Genomic DNA, 16,983 nt, shown 5'->3' with positions numbered 1-16,983 from the left:
TATATAATATAAATATAATATGCACACTAACTAAATAATGTGTTGAGTCAACTGTTTATTTTTTATCAATATTATTATTATAAATAATAAAATAAATAAACAAATAATAAATAATGAAGGTGTAATAATAAATAATATAAATTATTATTATTGTTATTAGTGAATTTTTAATTTAAAAAGAAAAGAAAAGAAAAGAAAAAAAAAACCGAAATCATTTTTTTTTTTTTTTTTTTTTTAATTTTAATTTTAATTTTAATTTTTCCTTTCGCACATCATCAACAATTAAAACCATTTTTTTTTTTTTAAAAGCATACTATATTATGATAATCTCTTTGAAAAAGAAAAAAAAATATGAAAAAGATTTTTTTTTGAAATATTTTTTTTTTTTTAAAAAAAGTAATACAAAACAGTGAGATCTGACACACATACCCAATCGACACAAATATTTATTTTTATGTATATATAATGTATCTGTGTGTGTATTTATTTATTCAATTAATTGATTTCAGAAATCATTTATTAATTACAACTTTGATTTTATTCACAAATAAAATAATAGATAACACAATTTAAAAATATTTTAACAAAAAAATATTTTAAAAAAAAAATAATGGATATAAACCAAAATTTTTCGCAATTAATAAAAAGTGATGTGTCATAATAAAAAAAACCATTTTTTTTATTTTTTATTTTTTTTTTTTTATTATTGCAATTTTCTCTAAAAAATGTCAATTACGGTAACAATGACAAAATATAACAACCAGTGAAACCTACTTCCTAAATAATAAAAAATAATAAATAATAAAAATGATAAAATTGATAAAAAAGATAATTATAATAAAAATAATGACGATTATAATATCATAGTATTTTTTTTTCTACTTTAAATTTTGCGACACATGCGGCACGAAATTACCGAATAATAATATGCATAAACAAAATAAAAATAAAAAAAGCTAAAATTTTAAGAAATAACCAAATTTCTTTTAAATATTTTTTTTTATTTTTATTTTTTTCTAAATTTTTTTTTTGATCAAAACGTTTAAAAAAGATATTTTTAATTATATTTAATTATTTTAAAATTTTTTTTTAATTTTTTTATTTCAAAGTTTTTCTCATTTCTTTTACTCATTTTATTTACTTTTTTTTTATACATTGTATTTATATAGATTCTAGTTTTTATATTTTTTTATTTATTTTTATTTATTGTAAATTATCAAATAAAGAAATGGCACCAATATTACCAATTCCTGATTTTCAAGATGCTGCCCAAAATACTTTAAGAGATGGTAAATTTAATTTTTTTTATTTTAATTTTTATACCTTTTTTATTTTAATTTCAATTTCATTTTATTTTATTTTTAAAATTGTTATTAATAATAAATAATTTTATTACAACTATAACATAGAAATTTTTGAAATTATTGAGAAAACTAAAATTAAATATGATCAAAATATAATTGGTATGGTTTCATTTGTTCCAATCTTTTTTGATTGGGGTTCAATTGTACAATATAAAACAAGTGACAGAACTAGTGTTTTAAGAAGTATTAAAACCAATATTACAAATATCTTAAAACAAGTTGATTCCTCATTAGAAAAGGTAGTTATTTTATAAAGTTTAATTAAAAAAAAAAAATTATCAAAATAATTTTAAAAATATATTAATGAACCCATCATTTTTTATTTATCAATTTTAGATGGATGCAATTAATAAACCAAATATTCATTTGTTTTTAACTAGAATTGTTATTCAAAATGTACCAGGTAAATCAGGAACATCAAAAAAATCAACTTTTTATCCAGATGGTACTTTGGAGATTCAAACAGTTTTTGAAGATTCCCTTAATTGCCAATATTATTTAGAAAAGAAAATTGTTACAGGTTTAAATGAATTCCGTCCACAACAAGGCGCACCAATTCCAGAAAAAGTAGCTTCCCTTGAAGCACAACCAACAGTTGCAGCAGCTCCAGCAGTTGCAGCAGCTCCACAACCATTGGCAACACCAGCATCTTACCAACCAGCACCAGTTTCTCCAGTCATATCACCAGCAGTTGCATCAACACCGGCAATGGCTATTCCAACAGCTCCATCAGCTGCCTTTATTGATCTTTCAATCCCTACTTATGCAAATGGTGCATGGGAAGGTCTTAAGCATGAAATTGTTGCAGCCTGCAAACCAATGAAAGTTGACAATTCGATTTTACCAGGTCCACCATTCGATTTACAAGTTAGTGTTGACTGGTCAAGCATTTCAGCTTCAGGTCAAGATTATTCAGCTGTATTAAGATCAATGAAAACCAATATTCCAAACATTTGTAAACAAATTTTACCAGGTATTCAAAAATTAGAAGAATTTAGAAAACCAATGATTGCAGATTTTATGGTTTCAGTTGTTTTCCAAAATGTTCAAGGTAAAGCTTCCACATCAAAAAAAGCATTCCTTTCAGCTGAAGGTTCTTTAGTCATCCAAGTCCCATTCGAAGATGCACTCAATTGCTCATATTACTTTGAAAAGAAAATTACATCTGGTTTACAAGAGTTTGCCCCACCATCAAGTGCTGCCCCACCAGCTAAAATAGTCTCACCAGTTGCTGAGGTTCCACAAGCTGTAGCTCAACAACCAGCAGTAGCTCAACAACCACAACAACCAACTTATTCAATTCCTGCATCATACCAAGCCAAACCAGCACCAGTTCAAGCCTATGTTCCACATTATGCTTCACAACCAGTTGTTGCTCCACCAGTTGCAGTTGCCCCACCACAACCAGTTGTTGTTGCACCAATTGTAAGAGAACCACCAAAACCAAAAGGTAGACAAGAAATGGAATTTAAGCCACAACTTGAAGAATTTAATGCCCAATTTTATTTACGTGAAGTTGATTATTTCCTCACTCAAATTAAAGTTGTAGACGAAAAGGATCAAGAATTTGGTGTTCCAATTTATGTTGATTGGGCCTCAATTATGGTTTACCCATCACCAGTCAAACAAAATACAATTATTAGAAATTTAAATCTTGCTTTATATCGTTTGTTACGTGATGTTACAATTGCAATTAAAATGGCATGCACCGATTTCGCCAACAGAAATAACATTGTTGAGTATCTTCGTTCAGTCACAATTCAACATGTCCAAGGTACCTCATCATCATTAAAGAAGGTCCTCTACGAAGATGGTCATTTAACAGTTCAAACTATATTTGAAGATTTTGGTAATTGTGGTTTATATTTGGATTCAAAAGTAATTCAAGCTCTTCAATCACGTCCATCAGTTCCAACTCCAAAGAAACCAGAGCCAGTTATTATTGTTAAAGAGGAAGTTGATATCCGTCTTAATGCCCACAAGAGCGCTAAAAATAAGGATGGTATGGTTTTCACACCATCATGTGGTACCTCCATTAATTGGGCTACCTTTGCAGTAAAATTTTATGAAGGTCAAAATATTGAAAACAATGTTATTTCATTAACAAATCAAATTTTAACAGATTTCTTCCAAGCAATTCTATCATTCTCACCAAATGAAATCGAAATTTTATTAAAAGAAATAACCCAAGTAAATTTCGCACAAGCTGTTCCAGGTAAAACCATTTTCGATAAAAGAAGTGTTGCAATGCTTGACAATGGTGTTTTAAATATCATCACCACTTTTGAAGATCGTAGTGAGGGTTGTAAAACATTCAAAGAGAAGTTTACAAACTGTATTACTGCTCGTCTTCATAAAGTTACTATTCGTGATCAATTATTACCAGCCCTTAAAGAAATGATCGATACAGCTGTTAAAGTTAACTATAAACCAAACTATTTGGATAACATCCCAGTCACACCATTCGAAGACTATTCAAGCTCAGTCATTTTCGATTGGCAATTAGTCGATAAAGAGCCACTCGAAAACCAAGTCGTAATGTATGGCTCCATTGTAAAGAATTTGGCACTTGCAGCCACTTTCCCAAGAGTTCTCAACAACTCAATTCGTGATATTTGCTCCTATGATGTCGGTAAGAATGCATTCCTCGAATGTAATCAATTCATTCTTCGTAATATCATTAGACACAAAGAAGAAGTTATTAAAAACACTACTCCAAGCACTTGGGAATTCTTTATCACTTACCACGATGCCGCCAATTATCACTTTAATCAAACTGGTTTAATTACTCAATTTAAAGAAACACTTGGTGTTGCATTCCCATGTGCTATTCAAGACACATTCCCATACATCGAAGATTTTGTCGAAAAGCTTGCTTCTGCTACAGGTAAAAATGTTCCAGTTGTTGTCAACTATGATAGTTGGAGAAATGTTCCATCTTTTAGAGATGATTCAACCTCATATAAATGCATTCATGAGGTTGCAGTTAAAATTACTACTAGAGGTTTAGACTGTGTTTTGGAATTATGCAAAGACCCAATCGTCAAGGCTGAATACACCAAAAAAGTTAACAAAATTATTATCAATTGCGACCCAGAAAATCGTGTTGTTCCATCACGTTCAAAAGACCCAGTTGCTTTAGGAAAACTCTCAAATGGTGAATTATCATTTACAATTAACTTTAGAGATGCTAAAATGAATAAAACCACTCCATGGAACTACCAATTCGAACTTATGCTCCAAACTCGTCCACTTAAAATTCAAAGAGCTATCGAAAAAGCCAAAGGCTCATTAGAGGATGTCACTAAATCATTTAGTGCCCTCATCGGTAAACAAGTTCCAGTCGTTGTAGATTATGAAGGTTTTATTAATAACGATTGCTTCATTGTCGATTTAGAGGAAGATATTTACACCAAGGTTATTGCATCATTTGCTCACCTTCTTCAAAAAGGCTGGATCGATAGTACACCAAGTTCAGAGTTATTAAGTTATGAAACTATCAAGAAATCTATTCAAGCTCAAATGACCACACTTAAATTTGTTATTAACAGTGAATCAAGACAAAAAGAAAACTATGAATTTGGCTTTAATGGCACAGAATTTGTTGTAGGTCTCAATTTATCTAGTGCATGTAAAGTAGAAACCAAAGAGTGGAGATTAGATATTGAAAGATTATTCAAACTTAGAGATCTTAGAATTCGTGAGGAGATTGCCAAGAGAATCGATTATACACCAGGTAAAAATGCTATTGCAGCTACTGTTGGTAAAGCAGTTGAAGTTGTTGTAGATTTCGAATCGATCATCAGTCACCCAGATTTCAGTTGTAATATCATTAACTATTGCGAATATCTTCATGTCTTTTCTGAACAAGTTTCAATGGAATTATCAAAGAACTACGCATTTGGTAGAGTTGTTGAATACAGTGAAGTTAAATCACATGTACAAAGTAACTTATCAAAGATTGTTATTGTCGCAGGTTCAGTTCCACAAGGTGTAGATATCACATATGACAAATCTAGCAAAACCATTAAAGTTATTGTTGGTATTAAAGTTTTACTCAGTAAAATTAAAGAAAATGCCGGCAATTACGAAACTATCGGTAGAAAGATTGAAAATGCTATGGATCTTCGTCTCATGATCGTTAAAGGATATATCTCTCGTAACGAACCACAACACTTCCAAGAAGCCAAGAGTCGTCTTAAAGAAGCTGTCGAATTGGATGTTCATATCTCAATTGATTGGTCAAAGATTATCGAGCACGGTAGTTTCCTTGCTGTTGTTGAATATTTCCCAGTTCTCAAACATATCATTTCACTTTATACCCAAATTCACCCACTTGTCAAATTATGTCGTGAAAACTTTGCCGCCAAAGATGCACTTAAAGATGTTCGTACCTATACTATTGTTGTAGATGGTAATAGTCGTGTTAACGAAAGTGAATTCGATCGTAATAAATTTGGTGTCGATTGGGCTAAAGCTTCATGGATGAACCCACCATCACGTGACCATATTCTTATTGTAGTCAATCTTGGTCCAATCATTAATAATGCTCCACACGATCTCGAAGTTGAAGATAAAATCGAATTTTTGGTTACCCCAGATAAAGCTCTCGAACGTTATAATAGAAAGGTTGATTTAGCTCAAAGACAACAAGATCGTTGGGAAGCCGAACGTCGTCACGAAGAACAAATGTACATGGATCGTCGTCTTGCCTCTGCAGCAGATGAAAGAAATAGAGAATTAGAAAGACTCAATCGTAACCTTACAAGAAGATGGTAAAAAATATAAAAATAATTATTATAGCAAATAAAAATTTCATATAAAATTTTTTAAAGTGATCAAAAAAAAAAAATTTGTATTTTCTCTTGTTATGTTTCTTTTTATTGTTATATTTCTTTTGGTGTTTAACGGTGTAAAAAAAAACTGTTTTATTTTAAACTCTCATAAACAATTCATTTCTATTTTAAAAATTAACAATATTTTACTATTTTCTTTTTGTTTTTTCGGGAACACTTTAAATTATTTAATTATAATAGATCCAATTATTTGAAAAAAAAAAATGTAATTATTAAATTCTCAATTAATAAAGAAACTTTAATAATTTAACAAATCAGTTAATATGGGTAATAATTAAAAAGAACTGGTTGTTATCATTTATATTTTTTTTTTTTTCCCATTAATTTATTAATGGGTAATCTTTTATTATTTAACAATTGGAGCTATGCAACAAATTATATAATTAGAATAATTGATTTATTCTGTGCTACATTTACAAAAGATATATTGTTTAGGATTTAATACCACACTTAACCACACTTAACCACACTTAACCACAATTTAAATTATATTTAAATTTTATTTATTAAAAAAAAAAATTAAAAAAAATGTTTTCTAACACACCATTTGTTAATTTTTATACGGGTTTAATTCAAATGAGTGTTAAATAAAACTACAAATTAGGATTCATTGTATTAAATTATAATATAAACTATCAATTAAATAATGGGAATTATGTATAATAAATGAATATAGATCATTAAAACACTATCCCTTTATATTTTAATATTTTCTTTAATTTTTTTTTTTTAATTTAATTTTTACCACCTCTTTACTATCGGGTGAGTAAATTCAAATATCCCTTTTACAGTGTGTCAAAAATTATTTATATGTATACTAAATATTTAAGATATAAAAAATTATAAATTTTTTTAAGTGCCATTTTTCAAACACTTTTCACTATTTAAAAAAAAAAAAAAAATTTTAACATTCAATTATTTTTTTATTATTTCATTATCAGGGCACAAAATAATTTTTATTATTTTCTATTTTTTTTTTTAGTAACTAATATTATAATTATTTTCTCTGTAAGAGTTATCTATATAATTTGATGAGCTAAATATATTTCCCTGGATTATAGAATACATAGTTTTTGTATCATTACAGTTATAAACTAGGGATAAATATTTCGCTTCTCAATATATATGGGTAAATAATTATATATAATTTATCTAAACAAAATAGTATTGGTTTTTATTATTTATTTATTTTTATTTTTATTTTATTTCTTTGTTTTTATAAGAAAAATATTTTTTTGCTCCTTTGTATATTTTTAATGAATGGATATGGGTGTATTGCTTTGTAAGTATTTCCATTTGATTAACTATTTCTAGAGCCGAGTCTTCTCTGTCTATATCCATGGAAAATTCTTTAATATTTCTATTTTTACTAGTTATTAGGATATCATTGATATAGTCGGCTTTACTCATTCCAAATAGGCCAATTTTTATTAAATTTGGGGGGCTCAAGAACAACTTTGTAAAGTTTTTTGAAAATGAAGTAAATTTTTTATAATTATCTTCATTTAAAGGAATGAATGGGTTTGAACATTGATTATGTGCAAAGATTTTGGTAAGTTTAGTTTTTAATTTTAATTGATCGCAAATATCTGAAAACAAATGTTGAAATTGCTCTTTTGACATTGGGTCTTCGTTTTTTTCGTTAATTGTTGGTATGAGGCAGCATTCGCATTCCGATAGTTTCCCATCTTCTTCAGAAAGAAGCCAATATAGTCCATCGATACAAAAACCAATTGAAAGAGTGCCTAAATTTGGTGTGGCTTTTAAAAGACAATATAAATCTTTGAAGGTCATTACCGAGTTTATGCATTCAAATACCTCTATGTCTTTAAAATAATTAATTGACCCGGTGATTGGAACTATATTAAAGGCCCTAGTATTATCCTCTGTTTCTTCCTCGGCATAACCAGATAACCCAAAATAATCTACACCGGCTATTGCATATACAAAAATCTGTTTCATACCCGAAATACATTTGATACAGTCGCTGATGATATTTCTATTCTGTTCAAGTTGAAGAACACCTTCACGAAATATCGGAAATGTACCAATTATCAATGAATTGATTTTTTTAAATGACTTTATTGCCTCTACATTGGCATTGGGTGATATAACAAACTCCATAAGTTGAATATTACTGAAAGTGGGTCCAAAAATATTTCTATTTAAATCTGAGAATAAATTTAAATTTCTAACTATAACCCTTTTTAAATTTTTTAAATCTTCTTTTAATATAAGCAAAACCTTTGAAGGAGATTCGCCATATGTAATATCTATAGTGTCACTGACTCTTTTATAGAACGATGAAATGGTTTCGCAACTATCGAAATGTAATTTTATTGATTCTATATTGTCCCTTTTGATAATTGAAAATTTTGATTCTTTATCACCACAATACAAACTAATATCTTTTCCTAATGGTACAAGTTTATTTTCATCATTTTCATCATTTTCATCATTTTCATTTTCGATTTTTGCGCCTCCTTTAATTGTTTCTCGTGCTTTTTGAAATATAGCATCTGTTAATCTACTATTATAATTAAAATCTGCGCAAGTTGTAATATTATTGGATAATGTGTTAAACCAAAAACGAGATACCAATGCAAGCTTTAGAATTAAATGATTGTTTTCGAATTCAACTTTCCTATAGTCCATTATACCTGTAAAATAAATTGATTTGTTTACATAATTTATATGTCTGCAAAATATTTTTATAATATGACTTTGTAAAAAATTTGATAGTTGTGGAAGAGATTCATTATTGTTATTATTGTTATTATTATTATTATTTTTATCGTTGTCCTTATTTAGGTTTATTTTTTTAGAAATGCCTTTTATTAAACTATCCATTCAATTATTATTGTTTATAAAATTTAAAAATTTATTAACCCTAAAGTGTTTGAGAAAAAGATTTTTGTTTTTTTTTATTATTTATTAATTATTTTTTTTATTTTTTAAAAAATTTAAAAAAATTTAAAAAAATTTTTTAAAGTAATTAACTTAAAAAAAATTGTGTATACAATTTTATATAAAGCATTTATTGTAAAATTATTATTTTATGAGAGGATAATCATAACAAAAACAAAGATGATCGAGAAAATAATTGATGGTAACATTGAATTTGAGTGATTTGGTTGATCATTGGAGGTTGGGCATTTGGAGGTATAATCTTGTGGTAATTTATATGATTTGCAAGCTGTTTTGGCCAAGTTAAGCATGTTATATTCACCAGTGGCACGGAAACAGTTACTCATTTCACATGAATATTGACTGCATTTTTTGAATGCACAAGAACCTTGGTTTAATAAAAGAGATTGGGTCATTGGGCAACTATTTTCAGCACAGCATGAGATTAAATTATTAAATGTTGTTTTGCATTCGTTTGTAATGTAGACTTGAGGAACACAAACGCCAAACTTTTCAGTGTTGTTAACTTCGGCTGAAACCCCATGGTTATTACAAACACATGATTCACTGTAACCAGAGCAAGCAGTGCCCTCATTACATTTTGTGCATGATTCAGATGGTTTGTCGGCAACACATACACCTTTGGCACCACAGTATAAATTCTTTCCGATATCACAGTCATAGAAAAATGGAATTCTTTGAGCATCAACTGAATTATCACATTTATCGCCAACTGCTTTGGTCCATGGCTTTTGGCAGGTCATTGATGAAGCATCGTTGTTTGAATAGGTGCAAACTAAATTTACTGGGCAATCATAACGGTCATTGCATGCATCGCCTTCTTTGGAGGCTGCTGTACATTTAGAGTCTTTACAGTTTTTATCAAGTCCACATTCATTGGCTTGGGTACATGAAGCACCTTCTGGGAGACTACAAACATTGCTTACACATTTAAGTTGTGTTCTACCGATACAGTCTTTATCATTGGTGCATGATTCACCAGCACTGCAAAAAAAATAAAAATAAAAAAAATAAAAAAAAAAAAGAAATTAGATATATATATATAAATTTAAATTTATTTTATACATTATAAGAAACCTACATTGCAAAATAAGCATTGCCACATTTACCTTGATTACAATAATATGGTGAACATTCTGAGTCATCTTGACAAGCTGAAGCAAACTCTGTAGTTTTCATACATTTATTACTTGAGCAATAGTAACCTAATGCACAAGAGTCACCTGTACCATTACATTTAAGACCACCTTCAATAATATTTGGGTCATTTGTGCATAAAGCTGCGGTTGGTATCTGTGAATTTGATAATTTGCAAATAATTAATAATAAAAATATATTTATTAAAAACTTTTTCATTGTAAATGTATATTATAAATATGTATATGTTGTATATGTATTATAGAAATATTATTTGTAAAAAAAAATTAAAATTTTTTTTTTTTTTTGATCTTTGAAGATTTTAGTAAATAAAATGATTTAAATATTTTTTTTTTCCCATTTGATAAAAAAAAAAAAATTAAAAAAATATATTTAAAAATAAATAAAATATTAACAGCTAAAAGGTTTTTTACAACAAAATTTTGATTAATGAATAGCTATACCCTTCATGGGTTATGTATTGAAATTTGTTGATTTTGTTTGTGGGGGTAAGGTAGCTATGTGGTGTAAGTTATTTTTTTTATTTTCTGGGGGTTTGAAGATATTAATTATTGAAAAATTTTCATTTTTTGTAATTTATTATTTCTAAATATAAATGCAATGCCAAACTCTGTTGGATGGGGGTAACTGGTGGTTTGATAGCTGCACAATTATTTTTATTTTTAAAAAAATAAAAAAATTAAAAAAAAATAAAAAATAAAAAAGATTTTTATTTGTTTAATATATGGAAAAAATGTTGTTAATTTTGGTAGTTGAGATTGGCTGAATCCTGATTAAAAGAAGAATAAATTTAGATTAAATGTTGGTGTTTATATTATTAAAAATAGATAATTGAAAAACAAAAAAAAAAAAAAAAAAAAAAATATAATAATTGGGATTTTACAATCAAAAAATAAAAATAAAAATGGATTCAATTTAGTAATATAACTCAATACAAAGCATGATCAAAAATAAAAAATTAAAAAATTATAAAAATTATAAAATTATATAAAAAAACAAAATAGATAAATAAAATATAAAAATGAATAAATAAAAATTATATAAACAATAAGATAAATTATTTCTATTTTTTTTTTTTTTTAAAAATGCAATTAATTTATTATGTTGATTAGAAATTAATGTGATAACAAGGAAAAAAAATATATTTTTATAAAAATTTTTTTAATTTTTTTTTTTTTAATTTTTTTTTAAATTTTTAAAAATTTTTTTTTTTTTTTATTTAATTTTTTTAAAATTTCAATATAATTTTATTTTATATAATTTTGATTTTATATATATTTTTATTTATAAAGTAATAATAATAATAATAATAACAAAATTAAAATCTACCAACATTGAATTATTTTATTACTATAGAAGGTTTTATTTAAATTCAATCAATAAATAAATTTATACTTTTGTAAATTAATAAAAGAAATAATAATAATAATAATAATAATAACAAAATATTAAATCATATTCCAATAATAGATTTAAATCAAAAAAAAAAAAAAAAACCCCAATTGTTGTAATAAATAAAGAAAAAAGATTTTTTTTTAAAAAAAGATAAATATATAAAAGAATGTCATCAGACTTAGACAGACAAATCGAGCAACTTAAAAGATGCGAAATTATCAAGGAAAGTGAAGTTAGAGCACTTTGTTCAAAGGCAAGAGAAATTTTATTAGAAGAAGGAAATGTTCAAAGAGTTGACTCACCAGTTACCGTATGTAATTTTTTTATATCTATATAAAAGATAATTTCTAAAACGCACCCAAAAAAAAAAATAAAAAAAAAATATCACACACCACTCCCAATAGTTTTTTTTTAACCATTTTCTAATTTTTTTTTTATTATTAAATTTTTAATAAATTATAATAATTTTTATATTAGATTTGTGGTGATATTCATGGTCAATTTTACGATTTAAAAGAATTATTTAAAGTTGGTGGCGATTGTCCACAAACCAACTATCTTTTTATGGGTGATTTTGTTGATAGAGGGTTCTATAGTGTTGAAACTTTTCTTTTATTATTAGCATTAAAAGTTAGATATCCAGATAGAATTACATTAATTAGAGGTAACCACGAGTCAAGACAAATCACTCAAGTATATGGTTTCTACGAAGAATGTGTTAGAAAATATGGTTCTGTTACTGTTTGGAAATACTGTACCGAAATTTTCGATTATCTTTCACTTTCTGCTCTTGTTGATGGTAAAATTTTTTGTGTTCATGGTGGTTTATCCCCATCTATTAATACCTTAGACCAAGTAAGTACCAGAACTACCATATAACTTTTTTTACCAACAAATAAACCAACTAACCATCACAATTAATTGTTTTTAATTTTATTTAGATTAGAGCAATTGATAGAAAACAAGAAGTCCCACACGAAGGTCCAATGTGTGATTTAATGTGGTCTGATCCAGAAGATATACCAGGATGGAATGGTAGTCCTCGTGGTGCTGGTTTCTTATTTGGTGAAGATGTAGTTCAAAAGTTTAACTATGATAATAATTTAGAATTTATATGTAGAGCGCATCAATTGGTTATGGAAGGTTATAAATACATGTTTAATGAAACATTGGTAACTGTATGGTCTGCACCAAACTATTGCTATAGATGCGGTAATGTAGCCGCAATTTTACAATTGGATGAAAATTTAAAGAAAAACTTTGCTATTTTTGAAGCTGCTCCCCAGGAATCAAGAGGTGCTCCAGCCAAAAAACCAGCTCCTGAGTAAGTATTTAATATTTTTAAAATAATAATAAAAATAATACGATTTACTAATCTAAATTTACTATAGATATTTCCTTTAAAGATCCCCAAATACCAAATATCAAAAATAGCAATAATAATGAATAATAATAACCAATAATAATTTTAATTAATAATAAAATAATTATCCACAGTATGCATATATATTTTATAAAAAAAAAAATCATAAAATCTTTTTTTTTTTCTTTCAAAAATCTAAATAAAACTTTGTAATATTTAAAATAATATGAAATATTTTTTCCTAAATTTAGCAATTCACATATTAGCAAAAATAAAAAAAATAATAAAAAAAAAAACTGCAAATAATCACACATTATTTTTTTTTTTATTTAAAATTTTATAAATATCATACAAAACTATAAAAATAAATAAAAATAAAAAAACCTATAGATGATCAAAGGATTGGTGGATATATCGAAAAATCTTGGTACATTACAGCCCTTAAAATTAAATCTTAAAAAAGTAATTGTGTATAATTTTAAAAAAAACCGTTAATTTTTTTTGTATTTTTTTTTAATTTTTTTTTTTTTTTTAATTTTTTTTTATAATTAATTTAAAAATTGTTTTTTTTTTTTATATTTTCAAATAGGTAAAACAGCAATAACAAATAACAAATAACAAATAAAAATAACAAATAATAACAAATAATTGTAATAATAAAGATATAGAGTTTAAAATAAACAAATAAATGGTAAAAAAAGGATCAACAAATTCTTTAGATGATAAAGAAAAATCTTTAAAGCAAAAATATGAAGAAATAGAAAAAAAACGAGAAAAAGAAAGGAAAGAAAAAGAAGAAGAGCAAAAAAAGAAAATCGAAGAGGCAAAAAAAGTTTTAGCAAAAGTAAAAAATTTTATTTATAAATTTATATAAGATCCTAATTTTTAAAAAAAAATTTTTTTATTTTTTAAAAATACAATTTTTTGTTTAATTTTATTTTGGTTTGATTTTATTAATATATTATTTTTATTAATTTTAGAGTTTAGAATGCAACTCAACCACAACAGAAACCAAGGCATCAGGATTTAAAAGACCGACAATCCCAAAAAATCAGTATCCAAATACATCTTTTATCAGCAGCAAATATGGAAACACCAACTAAAAAAATTAAGAACAGACTTCCAAATGTTGAAGATGGTGGTGAAATTTGATGATGCCAATTAAATAACAGAAATAAACCAATATCAATAATAATATAGTGAATAGTAATTATTCAATTAATCAATAATATGAATAGTAATATGAATAATAATATGAATAACAATAATGGGAAATTATAATAGATATAATAATAACAGGTTTAATAATAACAACCATGGTGGATATCAACCAAGAGATTATAATAACAACAATGGGATGGCTCAACAAAATAATCAAAACGCAATTTTTGTTGGTGATTTAACACAATCCATTCAAGAACCTCATTTACAAAATTCATTTAAAGAGTTTGGCGAAATTGTTTCAATTAGAATATTCCCACAAAGAGGGTAAGATAACACAGATTTTATTAGTTGTTTTATTTAAACCTAGTATTAATTTTTTTTTATTTTTTTAGTTTTGCGTTTGTAAATTTTAAAGATAGTGAATCTGTAGAAAAAGCAATAAATGGTATGAATGGTGGCTTAATTGAAGGTATAGCTGTTAAAGTTGGCCACTCAAATGCAGGCTCAAAACTTAATAACAGAGGACCACCAAGATATAATAATAACTTTAATAATAATAGCCCATATGGAGGCGGCGGTTTACCATTTAATAAAAATCCAAACTACAATAACAACCAACACTTTAATAATGGTCCAAATAATCCAAACTATGAAGGTAATAATCCATACCCCAATAGACCCAATGATCATTACAACAATAATAACAACAACCAACACATAAATAATGGTAATGGTCAATATATAGCGAACAATGACCAAAATGAAAACAATAATGATAATAATGAAAGTAATACCGCATCACCACCAGAAAACATCGAAACAGGCAATGATCCAAAAGCAGCCTATTACGATCTTCTTGACAGGAACCAAGAAAGTAAATATAACCTTTTTTAAAAAAAAAAAACCAAAAATTTAAAATAACTAATAATTTGAAAAACTTATTTTCTTGTCTTTTCTATTAGAATTCTATCCAAACACAGAAAAATCAAATAATGGAGAAAATATAACAAACATTGAGTCACAAATCCCGCAAAGACCAATACCAAAATACGATTACGACAGTTAAATTATTCATATAAATCTTTTTTTTAAAAATTATCAAATTTAAATACAATTTAAATTTTTGTAAATAAACCTTAATTTTGTTTAATATTATTATTTTCAAAAAGATCAAAGTTTTTAGATCATCGTTATCTTTTAGATGTAATAACAATAAAATAAAATCTTTTTCATCTATCCTCTTTTATTTAATCTCTTTATTACCACAATCAATTACCATCCAAGTCTATTTACAATAAAAATAAAACTAAACGATGATTTATTTGTATACAAAAAAAAAAAAGAAGTTATAATCCTTTTATTTTTTATTTTTTTATTTTTTTTTTAATCGATTATTAACAGTATTTGATTTATGTTTTGATTGTAAAAGGTGTTGTTTTGGTGTATTAATGCATATTATTTAAAAAGGTTTTATTTATTGTTATTGTTATTATTATTATTATTATCCATGTTGCTTATTGTTTATTTTACTTTATTATTTTAAAATTTTGAATAAAGGACAACAGTTGGTTTATTTTTATCAGATTCCCAAGCTCTTGATTTATGAACAACATCAATAACTTTTAATTCGTTTTTGGCTTGTTCAATTAATTCTTCGACTTGACCACCATAGATGGTATTTTCGATTTTAATGATATCAGTTTCTTTTTGTACAACATTTAATCTAAATCTGGTCATTGATTCAATATCTCTTCTGTATGCTGATTCTGTTGGAATGATTTGTAATTTTGTTAATGTTTGGTTATATAATTCTGATAAAATTTGTCTAGCTTGGGGTTGAACTTTTAAACCAGTGATACCAGTTGATTTTTTAATTAATTGACCAATCATTTTGATGTATCTGTTTTATTGTTATATATGAAATAAAAAAAATTTTAAAAAAAAATGAAAAAAATTTAAAAAAAAATTAAAAAAAAAAATTAAAAAAAAAAAAAATAAAAAAAAAAAATAAAAAAAAATAAATAAATAAAAAAAAAGAATAGAATGAAAGATGAATAAATTTGTTTAAAGATAAAAAAAAAAAAATAAGATATATTTTTAAAAAGATATTTGTACAAACATTTTTTTTATTTTTTTTTGAAAGTTTTTTTTTTTAAAAATTAAAAAGTTTAAATATTGTTGGTTGTTTTGTTTTTAAAACTATATTATTAATATTATTCTTATTATTAATATTATTCTTATTATTATTATTATTATTATTATTTACTATATTATTATATTACTATTTGATTTAAACAAGAGTTGATAAATCGATTGGGGTTTGTATGTTTAATAAATAAAAAATATATGGTGCAATGTAACAAATTGAAAAACTGACCATAGAGTAAACAAAAAGTTTTGAGTAGGCTTCAATCATTGGAGTGACAACTAATTTTTTATTTGGGTCAAAAGAAACGGCTGTAATTGGTTGAGATTGATCATTATTTGTATTTGCTCTATAGGCAAGATCATATGCAAAGAAAAAGAATTTCTTTGATAGAACCTTTGCCAAACCAACGATAACAAGACCCAAAACGATACGAACAATATTTAAAATGATTGGACTTGATTGAAGTGAAACGGCGATGGAGTTGGTCGAAATTTCAATAATACTTTGTGGAATTGGATAATGATTACGGACCCATCCACCAATAAATGAGCCTAAACTGGCGCCAAAAACCAAACCAGTTTCTGGATAGGCAGGAGTTGGTCCTGT

At 25.9% G+C, this 16,983-nt stretch overlaps 8 protein-coding genes across 8 annotated transcripts; 4 read left to right on the top strand and 4 right to left on the bottom strand.

Moving 5' to 3' along the window:
• Nucleotides 1-1,228: 1,228 nt before the first annotated feature.
• Nucleotides 1,229-6,143, top strand: DICPUDRAFT_29512 (uncharacterized protein; the record flags this gene model as incomplete). Its single annotated transcript, XM_003285522.1, has 3 exons — nucleotides 1,229-1,289; nucleotides 1,410-1,603; nucleotides 1,701-6,143. 3 exons carry the CDS (start codon nucleotides 1,229-1,231, stop codon nucleotides 6,141-6,143), a joined length of 4,698 nt encoding a protein of 1,565 aa, XP_003285570.1.
• Nucleotides 6,144-7,417: 1,274 nt separating this feature from the next.
• DICPUDRAFT_76476 (uncharacterized protein) lies at nucleotides 7,418-9,070 on the bottom strand (the record flags this gene model as incomplete). The annotated part of the gene is made up of 1 exon (XM_003285501.1): nucleotides 7,418-9,070. The coding sequence occupies one exon, from the start codon at nucleotides 9,068-9,070 to the stop codon at nucleotides 7,418-7,420; it is 1,653 nt and encodes a 550-aa protein (XP_003285549.1).
• Nucleotides 9,071-9,217: 147 nt separating this feature from the next.
• Nucleotides 9,218-10,596, bottom strand: DICPUDRAFT_46161 (uncharacterized protein). Its single transcript, XM_003285500.1, has 2 exons — nucleotides 10,230-10,596; nucleotides 9,218-10,132 (listed from the first exon to the last, which is right to left on the bottom strand). The coding sequence occupies exons 1-2, from the start codon at nucleotides 10,502-10,504 to the stop codon at nucleotides 9,277-9,279; spliced, it is 1,131 nt and encodes a 376-aa protein (XP_003285548.1). The 5' UTR covers nucleotides 10,505-10,596; the 3' UTR covers nucleotides 9,218-9,276.
• A 1,271-nt stretch (nucleotides 10,597-11,867) lies between these two features.
• On the top strand, nucleotides 11,868-13,105 carry DICPUDRAFT_76474 (uncharacterized protein; the record flags this gene model as incomplete). The annotated part of the gene is made up of 4 exons (XM_003285521.1): nucleotides 11,868-12,011; nucleotides 12,179-12,556; nucleotides 12,643-13,025; nucleotides 13,093-13,105. The coding sequence occupies 4 exons, from the start codon at nucleotides 11,868-11,870 to the stop codon at nucleotides 13,103-13,105; spliced, it is 918 nt and encodes a 305-aa protein (XP_003285569.1).
• A 647-nt stretch (nucleotides 13,106-13,752) lies between these two features.
• On the top strand, nucleotides 13,753-14,167 carry DICPUDRAFT_149433 (uncharacterized protein; the record flags this gene model as incomplete). The annotated part of the gene is made up of 2 exons (XM_003285520.1): nucleotides 13,753-13,908; nucleotides 14,045-14,167. The coding sequence occupies 2 exons, from the start codon at nucleotides 13,753-13,755 to the stop codon at nucleotides 14,165-14,167; spliced, it is 279 nt and encodes a 92-aa protein (XP_003285568.1).
• Nucleotides 14,168-14,331: 164 nt separating this feature from the next.
• DICPUDRAFT_149432 (uncharacterized protein) lies at nucleotides 14,332-15,294 on the top strand (the record flags this gene model as incomplete). The annotated part of the gene is made up of 3 exons (XM_003285519.1): nucleotides 14,332-14,552; nucleotides 14,621-15,102; nucleotides 15,191-15,294. The coding sequence occupies 3 exons, from the start codon at nucleotides 14,332-14,334 to the stop codon at nucleotides 15,292-15,294; spliced, it is 807 nt and encodes a 268-aa protein (XP_003285567.1).
• A 473-nt stretch (nucleotides 15,295-15,767) lies between these two features.
• DICPUDRAFT_29534 (uncharacterized protein) lies at nucleotides 15,768-16,118 on the bottom strand (the record flags this gene model as incomplete). Its single annotated transcript, XM_003285499.1, has 1 exon — nucleotides 15,768-16,118. One exon carries the CDS (start codon nucleotides 16,116-16,118, stop codon nucleotides 15,768-15,770), a length of 351 nt encoding a protein of 116 aa, XP_003285547.1.
• Nucleotides 16,119-16,518: 400 nt separating this feature from the next.
• Nucleotides 16,519-16,983, bottom strand: DICPUDRAFT_149430 (uncharacterized protein; the record flags this gene model as incomplete). The annotated part of the gene is made up of 1 exon (XM_003285498.1): nucleotides 16,519-16,983. A coding segment is annotated over one exon (465 nt), but the record flags the coding sequence as incomplete, so codon positions are not given.

The sequence above is a fragment of the Dictyostelium purpureum genome, assembly GCF_000190715.1.
Source record: "Dictyostelium purpureum unplaced genomic scaffold DICPUscaffold_48, whole genome shotgun sequence".
Classification (NCBI taxonomy): Eukaryota; Evosea; class Eumycetozoa; order Dictyosteliales; family Dictyosteliaceae; genus Dictyostelium; species Dictyostelium purpureum.
This window is presented reverse-complemented; position numbering and strand designations above follow the sequence as displayed.